Raw genomic sequence first — 18,215 nt, 5'->3', positions numbered from 1 at the left:
ATAAGCAAAATTTCATTATTTTAGATAGAACTAAAAAATAGTTATGTGAAGAACTAAAAGGTATCTTTTTAGATCGACTATGGTTAAACGTCACAGACCATCTATCTGTGCTGTGCTCCAGTCTTGTTTACATAGCCAGGCCGGCCACATGTGCACGGGTACGTGAACAGCTGCCACTCAGGGCTATATTAACAAAAACGGTCAGTCCCATTTGTTTTTCATTTAGAAATTACAAAAAAACAGGTGAATATTTAATATGTTTATAGAAAAACAACTAAAAAAACAGCAACTAATGCCTCTCTGTAAGATGCCAATGCTGGAAGACTAGATTGGGCTAAAAACATCCAAACTTAACACAAGAGAACGAAAAAGAAATGAGTACCAGAAATAATGTTCTTCCCAATTATTTCTTTTTTTTTAATAAATTTTGCCATTAATCAATGCAGTAGGGAGCCAAACTGTTGCCCTAAGCCCTGTTACTCCCATTGGTGTCGGGGTGTTCACCTGAACAATAAACTGGCCTGGAGTCCCAACATGGATGCTCTTTACAGAAAGGGTCAGATTCTACCAGCTGAGGAGGCTGAGGTCTTATGGAGCTCAGGGGGCGCTCCTGAAGACTTTTCTTTACTCTGGATAGACATCAGAAATCTTCTATGGTGTAGAAGAAGTGAATTTCAATAAGCTAATCAGGATGTCCTAGGATGGCTCCTGGACCCAGTGCAGGTTGTGGGAGACCCCACATACGCAGCTGTTGCAGAGCTGAAGAGCTCCTTCAGTGACAGACTGCTGCATCGTGGGTACACAAAGGAGCACTTCCACAGGTCCTTCCTCCCAGCAGCTGTAAGACTTTATAACTGCTCCCAGCACACCCAGCAAGTGTTCACATTCCTGCTGTCTTTGCAGTTTTTTTCCTTCTTATAAATATTCTGTTGGTGTTTTTTGTGCATCTGCTATTACCAGAAAACGTAGAAAGTAATCCTGGGTCAATGTGTGCTTCTGTGCTTTTTTGTCTCTCTTGTTGTGTCTCTTCTCTCTCTTTTGTAACCCCCAGTCAGTCGAGGCAGATGGCCGTTCACACTGAGCCTGGTTCTGGTTCTGCTGGAGGTTTTCTTCCCTGTTAAAGGGGAGTTTTCCTCTCCACTGTCACTTCATGCATGCTCAGTATGAGGGATTGCTGCAAAGCCATGGAATATGCAGACGACTGTCCACTGTGGCTCTACGCTCTTTCAGGAGGAGTGAATACTGCTTGGAGAGATTTGATGCAACCTGCTGGGTTTCCTTAGGTAGGAAACTTTTTGACCCAATCTGTCTTGATGATCTGATTGAATTTGACTTTGTAAAATGCCTTGAGATGACATGTATCATGATTTGGCACTATATTAATAAAGTTGAGTTAAACAGAATTTTTAAAAATCGCCGTACTCAGTTGCACGTTGATTTTCTTTCAGTACGCCATTTTTAATAATTGTTCAGTATTTTTTCTCATGTCGTAAGTTTGCACATTTTGTACAGTCTCTTATTTTATTCCATATTTTTGTGTGTATCAGCATGCTTCCAGTTCCATTTGCTGCTGGCATTTCCCCACCATAACATAAAGCATATTTCTCCTTTATGTTATGGTACACTTTGTGCTCATGTTCACATAAACCACGTTGACCTGAGCAGGCGGCTGCCCCCCCCCCCCGGCTTTTACCCCAAAGCAACGTAGACGAGGTGCAGAGGGACCGCCTGCGTCCAGCGCTCGCTTCGCTCACACGGAGGCTTTGAAATAGCAGGGAAATCGGTTGCCATGGAAACATCCTGCCAAGTCAGCAAACCGGGAGGAGGGTTACGGCAGTCCATCGGAGATAATCTCGTAATTTTCCCTCTCCTGGCTGGGCTTTGTGTCTGGCTGCTTACACTCAGGCCAGCGCGGATTATTTGGTGAGGTCGGTGGCAGCGAGAGCAGACGCACATCATCCAGCAGGGGCGAGGCCCGCCGCGGGCCGCCGCCGGCTGCCATTGTTACAGAAGGGGAAAGTGTGTGTGTGGGGGGGGGGGGGGGGGGAGCGCGTGAGCTGGTGTGTGTTCACGCCGTCCTGTGTGAAGGGCTCCTACAGAGAGCTGGAAAAGCCAGAATCTCAGGGTTACAGGCGGCTGGGATCTAGACGTCACGTTCACCGTGGCTGGCAGGAGGGCGACGGACAAAAGTTCTGTTGTTTCGACATTTAGGCCGAAAATCAACAGAGCAAATACAGAGCTGAAACGTGTTTGAGAGATGTTTCTTAAAGTTAGGACAGCAAAAGAACCTTAAAAAAGATGAAAAAAAACACTGAAATTCAGACGTGATTAGAGGATCATTTATTCACAAATTCTGAGAAGTTAAAGAGAGAGGAAGCTAAACACTTCAGGTTATTAGACTTTGTGGATGGTTACATCGTGTTTTATTGTGTTCAACCCAACTTATTTAGGAAGGCCCCCCTCACTAATTAACCAAAGAAGCTACTGTTTGTATTTCCATCCCACTGTGAGTGAATTATTGAATCAGACAGAATAATTACGCTTCCGTTTCATTTTCCAGCCAAGAACCAGCTTCCCCTTCAGCTCTTTCCATCAACTCACACGTCAAATCTTACTTTAGTGATTGACCAGCAGCTCCCAGACAATGAGCTAAAGTTGCTTTTAGGTTTTAAAATGATTGAACACAACCATGATGCACAGTTGAACAACACAGTTCCTTTTTACTTACTGCACTTCTTTAGTGATTTGGCCCATTCAACGAGAGGAAGGTCTGATTTTTTATTATACTACTGTTTATGTGGCTTTTGATCACTGCAATTATGATCACATTATACTCCCATTTCCAACTACGGTCTGAAGCAACAAAACAATTGTTACGTCACTAATAAAATTCAGCTTAATCGTCCTAAAATCAGGTTTTATAGCTAAAAACAGTCTCACTGAGGGATGCTGTCTCAACCCATCTGTACATTGGAGCCAATGACTGTTAGGGCTGAACAATTAATCACATTTTCAATATAATCGTGATTAAAAAAAAAACGCAATTTCCAAATCGCAGAGGTCTGCAATCTTTGGCTATGTAACAATTAGTGAATCAGATGCGTCCATTAGGTGTCAGTAAAATGTTTAAAGTGGGTTCACCTCCACATGGAAGGGAAGAGAGTTGCAGCAGTGAGATAATCTAATTTTATTACTTGTTTTAGAGTTTGTATAATCATACAAAGCATTAAGTACAGATCAATCAGTTTAATACATAGACTTGCTTGTTGGTTGGACTTTATGTTCAACAAGGATAGATGTCCAATTAAATTAAAAGCTGTTCTCTTGAATAATATTCTGATCAATAGAAACATTAAAAGTTTATGTTTAAAATAGTCCTTGTTTACAAACATCTTTATTTAGATGCCATTGTTGTTGCTTGTGGTTAATACGGAGAAAAGTCAAAATTGCAATTTTGGTTGAAATATATCGTAGGCAGAACGCAATCATTACTGCACCGAGTTTAGATGCAGTGGGTCTTTTAGCAACTAATCCACACGGCGAGGAAACAAATTGATTTGTTGTTTGTATATATTTTAAAACATGATAAATTAAAAACTGGGGGAAAAAAATAAATTAAAAAAAATTGCATTAAATCGCAATATTAAGAAAAGAAAAAAATCGCAATTAGATTATTTTCCAAAATCATTCACCCCTAATGACTGTCCTAACAAATTCCTTCTTCAGAGAGAAAATTGCAAATAAAAGGTAAAAAAAAATATGAAAAATCCCACAATGCAAAACTTGAACTGGCTCTAAGGTTGAAGAAAGACGGGGAAACATGCGGCCTTGTTAACTAGGCACCAGAGCTGTGAACAGGTTAGGACAGAATAAAAACAACAGCCCGCTGAGGTCCAACACGGACAAAGCAAAATCTTGATCACAGCTCCTGACTTTGAATGAGAGTCCTTAAACAAAAAGGCCTGACAGTCAAATCCCAGATCCTTATTTGAATAGAAAAGATAAGTACGCGACCAAATCATCTGGAGCCTGTTCCAACAAATCCCGCAGCCAACTGTGTCCACAACTCTTTTATGCAAAGCACGCCGTGTTGATTCTATGAGCAATCACCGTCGGTGGACTTCAAGCCCCAACAGAGTTCTTTAGAGGAACGACGACGGCGATTCTAAAACTCCTCATTGTTTCCAAAAGCCTTGGCTGAGATTCCAGCACAGTGCGGGCCGCAGCTCTACTTCCACAGGTTTTACTCTGTTATGGCAACAATCAGACGTTATAAGGTGAAGACATCAAAGCACCACCGAGTTCCTTTGGAAAAGTTTCTTTCCTACATGCGTGTATCAGAAATGACATTCATTAAACACTGCAGTTGGATGAATTAATCTCACTTTACATGTTTCTGCTGCTTTTTGCTTCAAATAACCATTTTATTTAAAAGGGAGAAGAAATTAACCATCCATAGGCATAGGCACTTGGCCACCTGATTCCAGCCATTCCTGTAAAATCTAGAAATGGTGCCCGTTTAAAAGCAACACGAAGCAGGCTAGAAGATCCTAAACAGCAACGCATCAACGCCTGGTCTAAAGAAATTCAGAAAGAAACAACGACACGGACATCTATCAGTCTGGGAAGGCTTACAAAGCCATTTCTAAAGCGACCATGGGAAGACATGAACGAGTCTTCCCACGAGGCTTTTGATTTAATATTCTGAGGACTGATGGGACAGAAGTGGAGATTTTTGAGAGGTGTAAGCCCCTTTCCATCTGATGTAAAACATTAAAAAAAAAAAGAACGTCATATTCACAGTCACACATGGTGGTGGTAGTGTGATGCTCTGGGTCTGGATGCATGGTTGCCTTGGCTTGGCAACCAAAGCAGGTTGGTGTGGATAGCTCTTTACTTAAAGCAGGGTTTCCTCCAGAAAGCAGACAAAGCCTTAGCGGCTTCAGTAATTCAATTCAATTTTATTTATATAGAGCCAATTAATGAAACATGTCATCTCAAGGCACTTTCCAAAGTCAATCATATTATAGAGATTGGTCAAAAGATGTCCTATATAAGGGAACCAGTTGATTGCATCAAAGTCTTGACAAGCAGCATTCACTCCTGGAGAAGCATAGAGCTACAGGGAGAGTCGTCTGCATTGTCCATGGCTTTGCAGCAATCCCTCATAATGAGCAAGCATGAAGCGACAGTGGAAAGAAAAACCACCCATTAGCGGGAAGGAAAAACCTCCAGCAGAACCAGGCTCAGTATGAACGGTCATCTGCCTCGACCGACTGGGGGTTACAGAAGACAGAGCAGAGACACAACAAGAGAGACAAAAAAGCACAGAAGCACACATTGATCCAGTAATCTGTTCTACATTAGATGGTAGTAGCGGGTGATCTGTCTTCCCTGGATGATGTCACAGTTAACAGAACGTTTCAGAAAAAGAACGTTGAGAGAGTTGTTGCTTCATCGGAGCGCTGCGTGCCGTGTTGCAGCGCTGCGGCGCTCACAGTGGGTGACATGCTAATCTTAGCTTAGCGTGTAGCACCGTTCCAGGGTCTTCACCAGCATTTTTTTTTTTCCAGCGTCACAGTGAACGGCTGGCAGCACACGTGTTTGTCTGTAGGGAGGCTGGTGCTGTTCGCCAAGCTAGTGAAAGGTAGCCCAAGCTAATGTGGTTTGGGAGGTTTATAGCTGCACTGACGCTCATTTTTTGGGAGCGTGATGGTCTAAATGCAGCATAAATTTGGCAACTTTCAGCGTAACGGTCCATTACGCTGAAATGCGCCGGCGAGAACCCAGCCGGTCAGCTTTTTCATTCTTCTAAGTTTCTCATAACAACACTTCTGCGTTTACCGCTCCCACGTTTCCACAACACTGTGCGTCAACCCCGACTTTTAAAGGCGTTCTCTCACCATTTTGATGGGAATGCAGGCCAGGTCGCCGTCCGTGACCGGCGTGTCGTCGCTCTCCATGACATAAATGCCCTTTCTGGACAGAGCCTGGATGACCGACAGGTGGGACTGAAGAGACGCGGCCTGCTCCGTCTTGAGGATGAGCGCGCACACGCGGCAGTAAAGCTCACAGGACAGGAGCAGGCGGATGACGGGCGGCTTGATGTGCTCCTGCTCATACTGGTCCGTGTAGAACGGGTCCCTCAGGTCCTCTGGAATATGGTCTGCAACGGAGAGAAACGGTGGTTAGGTGACGCGTGGGCACTGCTAAAAATAAGTAATGTTTTCTTAAAATGAATGTATCCATCATTGATTTGAACAGATAAATAAGATGATCTGCTAATGGAATAAGATTTTTGCACTTACAATAGGAACAACTCATCTCCATCATCTTATTTCAAGTGCAGGATGTCTAATTATCTTAGTTTAGCGGTCAAAATACTCATTCCATTGGCAGATAGTCTTATTTACCTGCTCTAATCTAGGACAAAAACACATATTTTAAGAACATTTTACTTATTTTTAGATCAGTTTTTGCAGTGTCTGATATGTGCATCGCTCTGCTCTGAAACTAAACTATTTACATTGTTTAGTATGACTAAGACGGGGGTTTTTTTTTTTAAAAGGAAGTAGGAAAATGTGTTGCCTGGCACCACTCTACACAAGAGCATCTCCATCTCCTGCAGGGAGGCAGCGAATCATAACATGTGATATTTGTTCTGGGTCAGCTTTCAGTTTTCTGTGAGTAAACGGCTCTTAGTGATTACAGGTTTAAGAGCAGACCGGGACGCGGATCCTGCTGATCCGAGGCGTCTCCGGCGGCGGAGCGGACTTTGCCAATCTTTACTCAAGAACGTAAGAGCCACGAGAAACAAAACGGTGACCTGTGAAGGGCAGTTCGGCTACTCTGGATGTGAAGTCATACTTAAAACCAAACTTCGCGGCCTTAAAAGGGCAAAAAGAAACCGCAGCTGCACAAACCTGATGTGCCCCGCAAGGCAAACCCGACGTTTAAAAAGCTCTACAATCATGCAGCGTAGAAAATTGGAGTGGCAGCAGAAATGACCCCGTTTCTGCTAAATGTGTGAAATTCTGTTCACACAGCGAAAGCTGCCTGCGTGTCCAAGGCGTGTTGCCGGTGTCCACACGCCGTGTGGAGGCAAGGAGAAACCCGCTGATCAGCGATCCAATGTTCAAATAAGGGCTGGTAAGAAGTAAGAATGAAGGATCAATAAAGTTATTAAATGAATGTCAACAACCATCACGCTGCGAAAGCATGGAGATGGTTGTGTTGGTGATAAGGAGAGCGCTCTTTGGCTTTATCATTGAAAAAGCCGCTGCTATGGCCCGTTCAGGCAGGACAGGAAGCGACGCACGCACCGCTGAGCTGTGAATCCCATCATTTTCGACGGTTTGCGGTGCACAAGGGTAGTTCATCGCTGCACAGGAGCAACGCGCAAGGATAGCACAGGAGACCGCCTGGGAGAGGCCGATTCACGGCAACAGAAACTGTGCCGTCCAGGCCGGCCGCTGGAAAGACCGGGAAGCGGAAAGCTAACACTGACTGAGAGTCCGAATTCCCCGAACTACGTGACAAAAGTTTGCAATTGCTGTCGCCGGGCGATAAACAGAAAAATTTACCAACAATGAGATTTACGGCAATAACCCAAGGTAATTTTAACCACTTCGGCATTTTAGGCAAGTTAAAAACAAATTAAAAGAAAAGTCATTGTTGTCTTAGGGCTGGACAATAATTCAATAACGATATATAATCGATCAATAGATGTATATCGATGATAGAAAAAAGTTCAAAAGAATAACAGTTTTCATGCCTTTTGCATTCTAGCCTATCATGTAGGTTAATATTACAGTCATTACATCCAACCAACCAATCACAACGCAGACCCAGGAACGCTCCGTCATCAAGCTCCGCCCCCTTCAAAGAGCTCAGAGCGCACACGTTCTTTTTTCTTTTTTTTTAAATACTTGCAGTTTTGGTAAAAAAAGTTGGTTAAATAACGGGATGAGTTTGAATTCAGTGTTTGTGTTCTTTATCTAAACATAGGTTGCTAAGCAACAGCATATAATGGCCAGGGCTGCACTTAAAATATATGTTTTGAATTTGTTGACAATTATTGATATCAATCAATATGATTTCTGTTTTATCTATATGCTTTTTTTTTTCTATAATGTCCAGCCCTGTGTTGTCTTGTTTAGGCTGTGTATAGGTAAGCTATGCTCCTGTCCCTTTAAGACGCTACGCTACCTGTACAGTCTGTAGTCACGTGACTTCACCCCACCCTGTGGGAGAAAATGGAGGAAATTTCAAATGTTTTAGCGGCGGTGGAGGCAGAGCTGCTCGAGGAGGAAGAGGACGAGTACGACGCAGCCACATTCGATTTCTGGTCCGGTCACATCGTCCAGTTATCGTTGTCGAGGTGAACTGCTCAATATATATCGTGATATTGGTTTTAGGCCGTATCGCCCAGCCCTAGCTGTCTCTGTTGGAACGAATCTCACAATCCGACACTCCCCAAGCTTCTCTCTTGACCAGAGGGTTTCATGCACCCACAGCTTCTTCTTCCTTGCTGCTCTTGTTGCTTTTAACTAGCAGGGCTAGGGCTAGCACGTCATGTCTGAAAGGCTCATTAGAGCCACGCTTCTCTGAAAGCATTCCCTGTTAAAACAGGATCCGGTATTCGTGGATGTGACCAAAAGAGTTTTGGGTTTTCACAAGCAATTAGGAGACGCACCAACCAGGCTTTTCCTGGAAGATACCGACTGATCTGACCCACCGACTTGATTTTGATCAATTTCTACATTTTTTTTTAATTCTATAGACGCATAAAGGCGGAGGGAAAAACTGAGCTGCAGGTCCCTTTGCACAGATAGCAGTTTGTGATCTGACAGAAATGAAGGAAGTGCAAGATTGTCCACATTTATGCATTAAAGCAAATGTCAAAGCATCAAAACTATGTGATGTCGTAGTATTTTGCCCATCGGTCATACCAAATCAAGGAGGAATTGATCTTTTCCCATCTAATGCATCTCAAACAAAGGATTTTTTTTTACCTTTCACACAAACTTTAATTTTGACCAAGCAGCAGAAGGAAGACTGCTCTGCCAAAAAGCTCACTTCCTCTTCTTCAGACCAACATCTGTGTGGGAATGACCAAAGCACGGCGCGGTTCGCTACTGATCGCGCTCATCGGGAATAATTACAACGTTCAAAGAAATGCACTTAGTAAATAAGACATGGGAATTACTTTTTCTGGAAAATTTTGTCCACACACAATTAACTGAAAGCTTAAAAAAGAAAACATTAAGAGCGTAGTTATCAACGAGGAGCAAGCTAACGTTTGACAACCCCAAATGTTTAGCGTGTTTAAAGAAAAAGCAAAGAATCTCTGCAGAAAAGAGGAGTTTGCTGAAAATATAGATTGAATTAGACATTCCTCTTAGACATTTATCAATAACAATGATTTTACATCCTTTCATCATTATAATTTCTTGAATCCCAAAAACTACAACATTACATGAACAAGTTATTTAAAAGTAATACCTAAAAAGGTACATTGACATCAGGCAGTGTTTCCTGGTTTAAAGCTAAATTTCCCTTATTTCTAAAGCTCTAGGAAGCTGTTTTTCTTTGTTTTTGCCCTGTGCACAGTTCACGCAGCGTCTCACTGGGTCGTCTCAGTGGATGCAACTTAAAAAGCACTTTGGCTTTAATGAAGCAACTCTCTAATGCACAGAAGCTTTGTTGTGAGAACAACTGGTATGAATTTAAAGGGTAAACACATCACAATTAGCCATGCAGACATTATTACAGTACTCATCAAAGCTTGGGTCAAAACTAGGGCTGAACAATTTTGGAAAATAATCTAATTGCGATTTTTTTATCTTAATATTGCGATTTGATGCGATTTTTTTTCCAGTTCAACTTATCATGTCTTTTTAAATATATACAAACAACAAATCAATTTGTTTCTTCACTGTGCAGATTAGTTGCTAAAAGACCCACAGCATCTAAACTCGGTGCAGTAATGATTGCGTTCTGCCTACGATATATTTCAACCAAAATTGCAATTTTGACTTTTCTCTGCATTAACCACAAGCAACAAAAATGGCCTCTAAATAAAGATGTTTGTAAACAAGGACTATTTAAAACAAGAACTTTTAATGTTTCTATTAATCAGAATATTGTTCAAGAGAACAGCTTTTAGTTGATTTAGACATCAGTCCTTGTTGAACATGAAGTGCAGCCAACAAGCAAGTCTATGTATTAAACTGATTGACCAGTACTTAATGCTTTGTATGATTATATAAACTCTAAAACAAGTAATAAAGTTAGATTATCTCACTGCTGCAACTGTCTTCCCTTCCATGTGGAGGCAAACCCACTTTAAACATTTTACCAACACCTAATGGACGCATCTGATTCACTAATTGTTACATAGCCAAAGATTGCAGACCTCTGCGATTTGGAAATTGCGTTTTTTTAAATCGCGATTAATTGTTCAGCCCTAGTCAAAACTTTCCGTATTTCTGTATTTACCATCGATTGTCAACACAAACATGAGCGAGTATTCCCCCTCTCCATACATCATGTGATAATGAAGTGTTGTAACACAGGATTAAGCTGGTATAAGCCCAACAGTCTGTGTAGAACATCATTGTGACGGTGGGAGCTATTGTGACAGAAAACCAGAGTCTTGGCAAGCAGCATCTTCCCATTTGAGTTCATTCTCCAGACACTGATGTCATGTGGCAGCTGACCCCGCCTTTACTAACTGGGGGGGGTTGAGCCTGATGATGGAGCCTGGCAACAGCAGCCAGGACGTCGGACATCTCAAACAGCCATCCGTGACCAGAGCCACACTATAACCTGCACAAACAGGGCAGAGGGAAGTCTAACAACACGCCTGCAACTACGAACTGGTTCTCCCCGTCAGCATCCGGCTGGCTGTCTCCGAGATGGGATCGGCTGCGACGCACGCAGGAGATTCGCATCAGCCGGAAGCGGCACAAGCCAAGCAAACAGCTCCGCAGCATTTGCATTGTAGCAGACGGCATATGGGCCTTGGGGTGACTATAAAATGGGACTAATTTATTAAGTGCCTCATGGGAGGAGGATAATTGCAGCTTCACCTGAGAGTTGTCTCCCTCTGGGCCTCCAAGTGTTTGGGCCTGTGCCTCCTACAGTCAGACTACGCTGTAGTGTGTGATTATCATTTTTGTCTGTAGCTAGACGCTGCTAATATCCATCTCTCCGCTTCGTATCATTACCCAGAGCCCATGATGGCAGACAATAACATGACCAAGCAGATGCACACGAGTTCCAGCATGAGCCTTAATGAACCCTGGAGCAAAGCCGGGCTGAGATTAAAGATTATAGGCTGAAACGAATCAGGAGACAGACTACGGCCGTCTATCCAAACCCTGTTTACCTTAACAACCCCCGTACTCTACGTCCGTTTTTTAAAGTCAACGCTTCGGAGGAAATCTGTGTAATGATCATAATAAAGCACGGGGTACAAAAGGAAGGTTTATATCAGCCCGTAACGACGACCTATGACTCGGACGGAGACGACGCTGATGTAACAGACATGCAAACCTTGAATTCGGGAACTTATTAGTCAGATATCAAACATAGCTCCATCGCTATGGCGACATAAACTGCACTTTGTGTTTGCTGGCAGTCATTTAGCAAAATGAGCATCTCCAGCAACTAATCACCAGCGATGCCCTCAAGCTTTTCAGATTTACAGACAGATTTAAATGGAACTCAAGGCTCCATTCATATGAGGGATTGCTGCAAAGCCGTGAACAATGCAGACGACTGTCCACTGTGGCTCTACGCTCTTTCAGGAGGAGTAAATGCTGCTTGGAGAGACTTTATGCAACCTGCTGGGTTCCCTTAGATAGGAAACGTTTTGACCAATCTGTATAATCTGATCCAATCTGTATAATCTGATTGAATTTGACTTTGGAAATTGCCTTGAGTTGACATGTTTCATGAATTGGCGCTACAAAAAGTCACTGAATTGAATTTTACAAGGTCCAAATGCCTTGAGTCCAGCCTTGCATGTTACCATTTAGCAGAGTAACAAGAAAATAATACAAAGAAAATAATACATAGTTTACTGTCAATAAACAAGTTTGTAAAAAAAGTGCGTAACATACTGTATGTCCAATGAGGCAGAGCTAGCATCATTACTTTCATCAAATGATACGTATATTTATATGCTCCTTCTCTATATAAGGACATCTTCTTGGCTACAACAGACTTTCCATAAACCTTCAAAAATATTTAAAAAAAAATACAAATAAAATGAGCTTGAACACAGATCCACAATCCTTGTTATGACGGCGATAAATGGTGCAGTTCTGCACTTACCCTAAAAGGGCCGGTAAAGAGTTAAAGGGTGCATGGCGTTCTTACAACATTTCGCTTGTGTTCATGCTAGTAGCTCACGTTAGCAGGGTTAATTTTCTGACCAGAACCGAGAAACCCCAAAGTAGAAAAGGCGAGCTCCGAGCAGCCAAGAACACAAGCAGCCGGGGAGACGTTGGGAGAAATATTTTCTGAGAGCAGAAGGTTGGAGATCTTACAAGCTGGCACTTAAAAGCATTTGGTGTCGAGCCCATCATCCATGATTTGTACACAGTGGTGAACGACTGCTTGTGATAGCAACTGTAATTCAAACCCTAAAATTATGTCATGATTCAGGACATCACAGCTACGGCTGCACTAATGAGCAGCATTGTGACTCTGACGCCCGCGGGCGTCGGTACTCCCATTTCTATCAACAACTGTGTCACCAAAGTAGCCTAAAAATGAGTAGTTAGCAATGCAGTACTTGCGTAAGTCTCACTTTTCTCCACATAAGTCAGTGTGTTTCTCATCAGGGTAAAACAGCTTTTAACAAGTTAGTCAAAGGTATCCAAAAACAGCGTCAGCGTTTCTATTAATACTCTCATTAACACTACTGCGAAGTAAAATTGCCTTCTGTTTTCCTATTAGCAGCTTAGCTCTTGTTAGGTCTTCTTCTTTTGCCAAGCTTATGTAGCAGTGGTGTAAATGTTTAGGAAACATTTACACCTTGTGGTTAGTAGAATGACACCAGTGAGGGCGAGTCATAGCTGTAAATAATCGTTCTGCAATGGGTGGATTAACCCACACAATGATTTCCACCATCCCTTGCATACGACAAAGTGGATGCTCTGCGACCTGGAGTGCTGCGGGTGTGAAACGCCTCTTTTGCTTTAAAAGAGACAGCACCAAAAACAAATTGCTCTCAGGAAAAAGATGGAGCTGTCGGGCTGCAACAATGAATTGCAGTCGCATTTTACATAGGCCACAATTGAAGGATTTAAATGTGAAAAGGATTTAAAATCATATATCCCCTTTAAAAGGTGCATTTTTATTTATTTATACGCGAGTAGCTCCCTCTGGTTGCATACAAAGTTTTATGAAAGATCATCACATCCTGTTGGTGTATTAGTTATTATTTTTGGTGTTTTGTGCTTTGTTTTAGCTCAATTTGTTAGTATATAAAGTCTTACGTGTTTAGTTTTAATAAACAGAGGAAGTACAACACTGCGCATGCACAGCTGGGGATAAAACAAGGAAGCGGCTAACGGCTATTAGCATCTCCCAGCTAAACAATTGAAGAAAGATCCAAGGACCAGTGAAAAAAAGTGCAAAAACAAATATGATTTCAAGACTGGAATGTCTGGGAATACAGTATGTTGGTGTTCCCTGAAGCAGACTCTAAACGTGACAAAGACTGACGTGAGTACATTTTCTGATATGAGGCTCTTAAACTTGCTGTAGATTGGTGTATTCAACTAATAAAAAGGTTGGTCTTCGATCACGCCAAGCTCCTTGTAACTGCAGTCAGAAAAGAGGAGAGCCTGTGTTCCCTCATTGTAAACGTATCTCAGCCTGATTTACAAAACAGCATAAAATGTGTTTTAAATATATTTTCTTCCTCTGAAACTTTTGCACTAAAACGATTCCGTGAATTTTATTCACACACGGCTTCAATCCCTTATTCACCTCAGTCACTCTGTGCATCTGATAATTGCTGCTGTGGTAAATCAGTTGTATGTGCTGTGGACTCAGGCAGTGTATTAAAAATCCTAAATTTTATATATTGAGAAAGAAATATGTTAGATTGAAGAATTTTGAGATTTTATTAATAGACTAACATCCATTACTACTTAAACACACAAAAGTACCGAAAATAGGTACCATTAGGTACCGGTATCAATTGCCAGGTACAGGGTATCGGTACCATATTGGTTCAAATGTGAAAGCAACCCATCTAAGTGGCAGCGTGTTTCCCACCACTATATCCATTGCTTTGCATTCCACTTAGTGATGTAGGGCTTGGATGCAGCAGCTCAGCAACAGAAATCCACTCCATTAAGCTAGCATATGTGTGTGTGTGAGAATGTAGAGTCTCAACAGTAAACCATGACAGTCACTTATTGTGTTGACGAGCAAAGTAAGCAGCAGACCCACGACAGTGTTGCCAGGTTTGGTTTAGCTCTGGTGCGAGATGTGCTCCTTGACAAGCCTCTAACACGGATTCTAGAGAATATCAAACGACCGTCACAGCTGCCAGGAAACCTTAAACACCAAACCAGTGTGAGTTTGTGTAGGGATGGTTGGAAATACACTTACCGATACCAAAAGCTTTGGCAAAAAGCCACCGCAGGTTTGCAGCTATTTTCGCTCTGGCAGAGTCGTACATCTCCAAAGGCACTACATCCATTGTGCCTTCTGCCGGCCCAAGCAGCTCCGCTTTTTTCCTGGTGCCGTCCCCGCCGGCGCACAAGTCCACATCCATCCTTAAAAAGATACAGATATACAATCAAAAGTTTAAAGCCACTGTGTACACAACAGTTCTAAACGGATTATCTAATAATTATGCTTCCCATTAAAAACGTGTACATGGTTAACAGCAATAATCAAACATGGCGTCTGAGACAACAGCTAGCCGAACGTCTGATTAGATGTGGACCGAAGTAAACATAACAAACCGTGGAGCCAGTTGTCAGAGCAAACTATTTTAGTTAAAGAAAGCAAATATATTTTCCATTTAAATCAGTTTTAAATTGTAATAACCACATAAATACTACTTAATCTTAGTGGGGGGGAGGGGGGGAGGCGTTTATTAGCAACTTTGATGATTATGATTTAAAGTAGGGATGCACGATTTATCGGTATCAGCCAATTTTTAACATGTCGTTATCGGTCCGATAAGTAAAACTGGGCCGATATTAACAAACAATGTTTATTTCCAGCTAGTTGCCCTTTATACCTGTGTTTAAAGAGGGAGAGGTGAGGCGGTGGTCATGTGGTCATGTTAAAGTGACAGTGATGCATCACAGCCAGGATTAAAGATAAAAAAAGATTTAAAAAAATAAAAAAGCACTGTGTAATATAGACTGTAACCCACATTCGAAAATTCAGTTAGAATAGTTTTCAGTCAGTACAAACTTTTACAAAATTTAACCATCACAGAAACGTAAATGTATGCACACACACACACACACCAGTAAATATCGGTTATCGGACATTACAGCAATATCAATATCGGAAATTGATATTGGCTCAAATTTTCGGTGCATCCCTAATTTAAAGTTATTGAATACCTGAAATTTGTTCATTAAAAAAAAAAAAACATGTTTACATAGATCAATACAAAAAACTATGTAGAGAAACGTCAGCCGGAATGAAAAGTATGACCGTGTAACATACAGTATGTTCTCTAATTGCTCTAGTCTGTGCTTCTGCTGAGGAGTTAAGGGAAAGCAAAGGTTGCTTGAATCGTGGCCCTCGGCTCGTCTGCGTTGTCGGCTCTGCTGTCTTTCGTCATCCTCTTGACACTAATCCATAAATTCTTTTTGGCAGTTTAGTCAGACAGGTTTTCTGACAAGTCAAGAACAGTCGTACAGAATTAGGGTTTGGTACTTCTGGCAGCGTGAGCAGGCACCAGGTAGCGCTGGAAAATGATCACACTAGCATGAAGGGGCTGGAAAGGTTCCTGGGTAGACTTCAGACGTGATAACACATTGGGCTGTCTGCAGCAGACGACATGGCTCCCCAGAGCCTCACTGACCCTGAAAACTTTACATCGGACCCTAAGTGAGGTAGACTCTGTTACACTTTGGGACCTTGATTTCCAAATGAAATGAGGATTTTACCTTGCTATCCTAGATAAGTCTCATGTTGCTGGACGATAAATTGAGCAGTCACGATAATAAATCAATAAATCGTACGATACATCTGCCACATTTTCTCCTTCCACTCAATTTTCCACTGACATGTTCGAACGCAACACTCTCGAGTCAACAACGTTCTTAGGAATAAGTTTTTAAATAAAATACACATCTCTCCCTTTACAGCCCCACAGAGGAGAAACCTGTCTCTGCGTGTGGCTCATCCCTTGGGGAGCAGTGTGCTGCCAACGCTGAGCGGTGGACGGGGAGCAATCTGTGGTCAAGGGGTCTTGCTCAGGGGCCCAGGCAAATGCCCGGCTTTCTAACCACTAGGTCACCGCCCCTTTTTGTGTCTCATCCTCCCTATGGAGGGTGTCAATAACAGTCTGCTGGATAACTGACACCCAAGAGGTCTTCCCCCAACTATTTAATCACATCCAGCAAAACTCAGATCCACCTGTAAATTACCTTCAGCAATTCACCAGGCTGGTATATATATATATATATATATATATATATATATATATATATATATATATATATATATATATATATATATATATATATATATATAGATATAGATAGATATATAGATAGATATAGATAGATATATAGATAGATATAGATAGATATAGATAGATATATAGATAGTTAGATAGATAGATATATTAAAGGGAACGCTTGGAGTTACATTGTGTTGTTTAAGTGTTCCCTCTATTTTTTTGAGCATATATATACACACATATACATATATATATATACTATCTATATATAGATATATATAGATATATCTATATAGTATATATACCACACATATACATATATACATATAGATACACACCACCTACATATATATATATATATATATATATATATATATATATATATATATATATATATATATATATATATATACATACATACACACACACACACATATATATACTTGGAATTACATTGTGTTGTTTAAGCAATATATAATATAAAATATAATATATTTTTAGCTATATATATATATAAAACCAGGTCAGGTTGCTTTAGTTTTAATTCAGGTATCCTTTCTCTGGGAATCATGGTTTCCTATTTTTGCAATTCTCGACTTAACAGAGATCTTAAGGCAGGAGGTGTTTAACAGAAATTAAGATGATCGTAATTAACGGACACTTAGAACAAAGTGGTCACCTTTACCTGCTACTAACAGTTAATGTAGGTTATTTTCCCCTCTTAAAAAAAAACTAACAGGCTAGATTTCTATTATCTGGACTTGATTTATAACCTGTAGCGTTATATCCTTGCGTCAATGCTTCACCACAATGCAACTACTGACGGCCTAATGCTGTCTAGCTGCAACACCAGGGCAACCACTATATAAACTATAACATAACGACGGTGTGCTTGTGTTGCAAAGATGACATTTGCAACCAAAAAAAAAAAAAAAAAAACATCCGCTGAAAGGGAATATCGCCAAGTAAACCGGGTAAGCAAAGCGGCAGAGCATGCAAATGGATAGCGGCTAGCTCACGCCAGCTAACCATTAGCCGGCTACTACGCCAGCCCCGCGGCGTTCTAGCCGGAGCCGTGGCTGACGTTGGCCGGGAAGAGCGTTACCTTGAAAGGCGCTGCGTGTTCCCAAAGGTCCCGCTGGGCTTAAACGATCACCTGGCCCGAGACCTGCCTCGCTGTAAAGTGGTGTGCCGTGTAGAAAACGCCGCCGCAGCCGCCGCCGCCGCCGCAGGCACGCATCGTAGCCAGCTAATAATAATAATAACGTTAGCAGGGCAGGGAGGCGAGTCTGCGTGGTCTCCTCCCAGCAACAGAATCCAATTCTCGGCCTGTGTGTGGCTACCGCTCCGCGCGGCAGACGTTAGCGAGACAAAAAAAAAAAAAAGATCCTTAGATTAAAATTAAAAAAAATTGCAAGTGCAGATTTTCTGTTTATAATTCTATCTTTGTATTTGTAGAAGCTTCATGGTAGAAGTAATTAGACACACGCATCCCGCAGTGTGTTCGCGCTCTGCCCATAGAAATGTTCATCCC

At 41.7% G+C, this 18,215-nt stretch overlaps 1 protein-coding gene across 5 annotated transcripts in view; it reads right to left on the bottom strand.

The window, feature by feature from the left end:
* Positions 1-18,215, bottom strand: part of camsap1b (calmodulin regulated spectrin-associated protein 1b) — a 37,238-nt gene extending 19,023 nt beyond the window's left edge. For all 5 annotated transcript variants that reach the window (XM_012878485.3, XM_021324519.2, XM_036144066.1 and 2 more), the window contains exons 1-3: positions 17,787-18,215; positions 14,638-14,804; positions 5,904-6,166 (exon numbers count right to left, since the gene is read on the bottom strand). In XM_012878485.3, the coding sequence (XP_012733939.2) occupies positions 5,904-6,166; positions 14,638-14,803 (429 nt within the window). In that variant the 5' untranslated portion in view covers position 14,804; positions 17,787-18,215. The remainder of the gene's footprint in view (positions 1-5,903; positions 6,167-14,637; positions 14,805-17,786) is intronic.

This window comes from Fundulus heteroclitus, chromosome 12 (assembly GCF_011125445.2).
Source record: "Fundulus heteroclitus isolate FHET01 chromosome 12, MU-UCD_Fhet_4.1, whole genome shotgun sequence".
Taxonomy (NCBI): Eukaryota; Metazoa; Chordata; class Actinopteri; order Cyprinodontiformes; family Fundulidae; genus Fundulus; species Fundulus heteroclitus.
The sequence above is the reverse complement of the archived record's forward strand: the minus strand, read 5'-3'. Positions and strand labels throughout refer to the sequence as shown.